This window comes from Pinus tabuliformis, chromosome 7, assembly GCF_031772625.1.
Source record: "Pinus tabuliformis cultivar Carrire ecotype Pingquan chromosome 7, CPIR1, whole genome shotgun sequence".
Lineage (NCBI taxonomy): Eukaryota > Viridiplantae > Streptophyta > Pinopsida > Pinales > Pinaceae > Pinus > Pinus tabuliformis.
Window position 1 is genome coordinate 885,090,733 of NC_142293.1, and position 6,417 is coordinate 885,097,149.

Sequence of the window (6,417 nt, forward strand, 5' to 3'; positions counted from 1 at the left end):
AATGAATTATACTATAAAATAGTAAGAAATCAACATCAGTAAACATAAAAAATGCTATCATAGACATGGAAACTGCAAGGATAAATTACGAGCTTGAGTTGCGACAGGAAGTTATGATTTTTGATCTATGGACTTGGTCAATGGCTATGAGGTTCAATGAGGTTCGCCGAACCTCAATTTTTTTTAAGATTCACCAAAATTTGAACCTGAAGGTTAAATTTCAACGAACCTTGTGACATAGGTCTAGATAATAAAAGTCTACTTTATGCATTTTAGCTTCTCTTCAGTTGCATCACAACAACCAAAGTAGAATATATTGTTTGCTGCTCATGTAGTGCCAATACGTCTTAAGTTTGTACAGACCCCAGGTTAATAATTAAAGTTGAGTGTGTTAGGATTTTCAACATTCTAGTTGTAATACTGAGGGCCATCACTTGGGTCACTCTGAAGTGTGAAATTCTCAACTAGACATTTCTAACGGGATACTAAAAATGCAAAATAGATATTGCATGCAAAATTTATGACCTAAGGAAGTTGATGTGCTAACTAACCCTAGTGGGGTGTATAAGCATTTTGGCATTTCATCTCCTAGGGTTAGGATTTTGGATTTTCAGGGTTTCCTTACTAATTTTGATGTTAAAAAAGGCCAGTCAGCCTCCTTGTAAATCACTTTGGTGAAGGTGCATAGCCATCACATCTCTTCTTAGAGAAAAACTACCACAATTCGAGCTAATTTCCTACATGATGTATTACAGTTTCAACACCTGCCATTTATTAATAAAAGTTGAGTTTTGTTGTATCTATGTGTTTTTGTTATAAAAATGTATTTGATTTTGTTCCCTTCATAAGTATAGATCAATGTGATACTCTCTTTCTTCTTAAGAGTAATTAGAAGGAATAAATATGGCTCAACTTGCTCCATGTAGTCTTGGTGTCCAAGGATAATATGTAACTTTCCCTATGTAGTTATGAATTATGAGTATTATAATTGGTGAGAGCATACATTCTCATGAATATGATTAACCAACTTGCAAGAGAGCCACAACTCTATGTTAACTTAGTAATTCATTGCGCCCCCCCCCCCGTTCTCTACTCCCGGGCACTAGCAGTATTGGACCTCGCTCCCCCATCCGCTCGGGCTGTTTTAACACTCCATTGCTTCCAGTTCGATCTGCGGGATCCGCATAGCACAGTTCATCTGATCCATGCCGCAAACTACTAAAGGACCTCCCCTTTGGTAAGCGCTCAGAGAAACTGAAAAAAGGCAAGTGCCTTCGCGCTATAGATTCTGATTTCAACATCACCTTTGGCGAAGAAGCTCAGATGCCGGATGTTTTGGAAACTGCCCGTAAAGTCCTGGTCGGTAGGGTAAGGGGTCGTACCTACTCAGTGGAAAGACTCAAGCTATGGGCGGAGGAGATATGGGGCACTCTTCTCAAAGAACTACCTGAAATCAGGGTCCTCGCGAGGGGCTGGTTCGCATTGCACTTCCACAGGCCTGAATACACCCAATGGATTCTCTCCCAATACTGGCATATTGAGCTGGCACCAGTCCTGCTAAAGCGCTGGGATCCTCTTTTCGACCCGGAGCGTGAACAATTGGGGGTTGGACCCATCTGGGTTCGTCTTCCTGGACTGCCCATGCAATTCTGGACCCCCTATGTCTTCAAGAGAATAGGCGATACTCTAGGCACTTACCTGGAGCATGAAAAATCCTATGAGAAAACTGGAATCATGACATTGGCTCACATTCTCGTTCATCTTGACACTAGGCCGAGACTGGAGGAGAAAATCACCCTGCATCACAGACATTTCTCGTGCAAGCAACTGCTGGACTACGAAGGTGTACCATTTTGATGTCGAAGATGCCATAGAATTGGTCATCTCTACAAGGACTGCCCACTGAATTCGGGGGTGACATTCGAGGATACCAAAGGCCCTAGACAACAGCCTACAGTGGATCAAAACATAGGAGTTAATATTCCTATGGAAGGGGAGCAGACTCAACATGAGACTCCAACAAAGTTGGCTACTGAAGGCGCCAAGAAGAACACCAGAAGAAAGGCTTCATCTACACCTGCCCCGCCGCGCACCCGTTCCAAGACTGCGGAGACTGCTCCAACTCATCCGGGTAATGTTTCTGTTCCCATCAGTTCTCATAATTTTTCTGATGCTTTGTATTATGTTATGCACTCCTCTTTGCGGTCCCCTCAATTTGATCAAGTACCCTTTCCCTCCATCCCCTGCACCATTGCTCCCCCTCCACCCACCTTCTCCACTACTCCCTCCTCTCACAAATTGGAGCTGGGTCTCCCCGAACCCTCATCCTCCCCGGTCGGCTCCGGATCACACCCCTACCATCTCAGACCCCGGGCTCGATCCAGATTGCTTGGTCTGGGATCCTCCCCTGGACGATACCGCAAGCCAAAGAGGGGTAGACCATCTAAAATCAACTCGGCCATACAAAACGCTGTTGCTGATGTCACCCAGGGGCGACAGTATACCATTGAACGGGAACTTAGAGCAATTGAGCCCCTGACTTGTGGTTCCCCATGATTTGGCTCTCCTACAATTGCAGGGGACTAGCCAACCCCAAAAAACGTTTGGCCCTGAAAAGACTTATGCATGAATCAAGATGTGATATAATATTCCTTCAGGAAACCTTATGCACATCTGAGGTGGCGGTGCGAAGCCTACAGGCTCTTCTCCCAGGCTGGATATTCCATGGATTGGATGCTAGTGGCCGATCTGGTGGTCTGGCCATTGGCATAAATCCAAGAAAAAGCAGGCCTCTCTCCATATGGGGGGGCAGAGGCTTCCTCGGCATGGACATCTTCATGGGCGAATTGGGTTTCCCTATCAGGATTATTAACATATATGGCCCCAACCAGAATAGGCTATCATTCTGGCAAAACTTTCTGAATGGCAATCACATTACACAGAATACAGTGCTAGGGGGCGACTTCAATTTCTCCCTGGGGGTTGGAGAATCCTGGGGACATCATGCTCAGATTGATCCTATCGCGGATCAAATGAATATGTTAATTGATGCACATAGACTTGTGGATATCCCTATGAATAAGAAGCTCCCAACTTGGCACAATCAGCGTACTGGTGAGGCAGCTCTGGGGCGGCGTTTAGACAGATTTATGATGCATGAGGATCTGATTCCTTTGTTTCCCCTATATAGACAATGGGTCAGCACAGGTGGTCTTTCTGATCATCATCCGATTCTACTTCAGGTCAGCGATAAAAAATTAAAGCCCCACTCCCCTTTCAAATTCTTTGCTGGATTCCTCAAAGAGCCGGATTACATTAATATGGTCTCGGATTTCTGGGCATCACAACCCCCCCTGAGAGAGCAGAGGAAAGCGGTGGATTTTTGTGATAGACTAAATAAGCTAAAGAAACTGACTGAGACCTGGGCGAGGAGAAAGTGTCTCAGTGATGAACAGATGCTTAATGATACTGAAGCACAGATAGCTCTATTGACAGACGAAAAAGGGACTGGCTACCTAACTGATGACTCAAAATCATTACTGAACCAGCTGCTTGGGCAAAAAACAAAGATTCTACAAGAAAAGGAGGAGCTGTGTAGGTTTAAAAGCAAAGCCATTTGGCTCAAAGCTGGAGACAGTAATACAAAATACTTCCATAACCTTGCAAATGGCAAAAAGGCATCAAACACTATTTGGAAATTGCCAAGTGAACCAGATGGTTGGGCATCCACGCATCAGCAACTTGCCAAATTGGGGGTCTTACACTTTAAGCACCAATTCATTGCTCCGAATGACATCAATCTACCTGACATCATCAATCTTGCAGGTCATTTTCCTAGTTTTGTGGGATAGGAGGATATTGAAGATCTCATTCAACCGGTTACCAAACAGGAGTTGGAAAGCACCCTCAAATGGTTCAAAAAAGATAAGAGTCCGGGGCCGGACGGATGGCCAGTGGAGTTCTATCTTGCTTTCTATGATCTGCTGGGCAAGGACTTATTGGAGGTCATTGAGGAGAACCGGATCGCAGGGCACATCCATCCCCCTATGAACCAGACCTTCATTGCCCTGATACCCAAAACAGATGACCCCACATCCTTCAATGATTTCCGTCCTATTTCATTATGTAATTGCCTCTACAAAATTATTGCTAAAATCATTGCAAACCGCATAAAACCTATTCTGTCCTCACATATCTCTGCTGAACAGTTTGCCTTCCTCCAAAATCGCCATATCCAAGAGGCTATTGGCACTGCCCAGGAAGCCTTACATTCCATAAAGCATAAGAACTTCAAAGGCATATCTCTAAAGATCGACCTTGCAAAGGCTTTTGACAAGGTAAACTTGCTCTATTTGAAGATGATTCTCACACATTTGGGCTTCCCCCACATGCTCATAAACTGGATAATGGGTTGCATATCTTCTGTCTCCTTTGCTATCCTCATCAATGGCTCGGCCTCTGCTCGCTTCAACATCAACAGAGGAATCAGACAAGGTTGCCCTCTTTCCCCACTCCTCTTTCTTATTGTTATGGAAGGACTTAGTAGGCTCATAGCAACAGCAAAAAGGAATAGAGACTTCAGTGGACTCAAAATCACTGAACAATACTATCTCACTCATCTACTGTTTGTTGACGACATCCTAATCTTCTTGAATGGAAGTGTCCGGGACTCCATTGCACTAAATGATATTCTTCAACTCTTCTGTAAGGCTATGGGCATGGTGATCAATAGGGAGAAATCTACCAGATCCACGGCAGGGTGCACATATTAGGAATCTCAGCTGGCGACTCAGCACTTCCCCTTCTTGGAAAAAAATTTGTTGGATGGAATCAAATATCTTGGCTTTAGACTAAGGCCGGATGGGTACAAAATAGAGCACTGGTCTTGGCTTATCAACAAAATAGAAAAAAGGATAAATTGCTGGCATCATCTTCTTCTGTCTAAAGCAGGTAGACTTCTGCTAATCAAATCTGTTCTTGAGGCTACCCCAGTATACTGGATGTCCCTCACATGGATTCCAAAGGGCATTCTCCAAAAAATTCAACAAATATGCAACAGATTCCTTTGGAATGGAAACAAAAAAGGGAAGATATTTGCCTGGACGAGATGGTCATTGGTCACTACACCAAAGAGATGGGGAGGGTGGGGACTAAAAGCTCTTTCGGAATTTTCACAAGCGTTGACAGCCAAGCAGGGCTGGTCACTACTCAAACAGAACAGTCTTTGGGTGGAAGTTATACACCATAAGTATATTTGGCCCTCAAACATCATCGACTGGATCCGTAGACCCCATTGGAACCGAAAAGGCATATCTGCGATCTGGAAGGCCACTCTAAATGCTATGCCTCTCATTAGAGACAATCTTTTATGGCATATTGGTAATGGCTCTCAAGTCCGCACAGGCTTAGATCCTTGGCCTGGCTCTGGGAATGCGCACATACTGCCGGAAGGGCTGGTTCGACATCTTAACAACAGGGGCATAAAATACCTTGCACAGATAGGAGATCAACAACATTCTTCCATCTTCTCACAGGCATGGATAACAGACCGACAGTGGAAACTGATAGATGAATGGAACTCTAATTGGAAAGATTACATATAGGCACTAACAGAATCGCACATCAGACTAAATGAGGAAGGGGATGAGTTAATCTGGGCGGCTGCCAAATCTGGTAATTATGCGCCGAAGATCGGCTACTACAAGCTGATCGAGGCAAAGAACCCCGACTTGCATAAAAGCTGGTGGTCAGCTCTCTGGCACCTTCAAGCTCAACCAAGAACTCGACTTCTCATGTGGAACATTCTTGCAGATAAATTACCTACTGGCTCCAACCTCAGGAAACGAGCATTTGCTGGACCAACATGGTGTGTCCTTTGCAGAAAAGAGGAAGAAACATCTCTACATCTATTTCTTACCTGCGAGGTCACAAAGGATCTATGGAATCAGGTCACTCAGGCTCTCAATATAAATACAGCTTGGCAGGGAGAAGATATACCTACGGCCTGGGATCAGTGGTGGACCGCAGTGGCTTCAGAAAAGTCCAGGAACTTACCGCTTTTGGTGTCCTGGTACATATGGAATAGGTGGATTGCAATCATCTTTGAGGATTGCATAGCAAATTGGAACCTTCTCCCACCGTCCATATGCGTGGCATATACGGAGATCCCATTTGAAAATAAACAGAACACCCCCAAGAACATTATGCCAGAAATCATTAACAAGGATATGCCGTGGGCATATTTTGATGGGGCAGCTCCGAGGCAAGGCTGTGGGGGGGGCATACTATTTCATCTATCAGACTCACACTATTTTCACCTGAGAATGGGACTTGGTCCGGGCACAAACAACCATGCTGAACTAATTACACTGAGACATCTCCTCTATTTTGCTTTGTCCAAAAACTGTCGGTAACTAC

The 6,417-nt window shown here is 44.5% G+C and overlaps 1 protein-coding gene across 1 annotated transcript; it reads left to right on the forward strand.

Annotated features, from left to right (window-relative positions):
* Window positions 1-1,323: 1,323 nt before the first annotated feature.
* Window positions 1,324-1,857, forward strand: LOC149250441 (uncharacterized). Its single transcript, XM_089453653.1, has one exon. It carries the CDS (start codon window positions 1,324-1,326, stop codon window positions 1,855-1,857), a length of 534 nt encoding a protein of 177 aa, XP_089309779.1.
* Window positions 1,858-6,417: the final 4,560 nt, after the last annotated feature.

Coding starts and splice junctions, on each gene's coding strand:
- LOC149250441 (XM_089453653.1), top strand. CDS start 1,324: ATGCCGGATGTTTTGGAAACTGCCCGTAAAGTCCTGGTCGGTAGGGTA.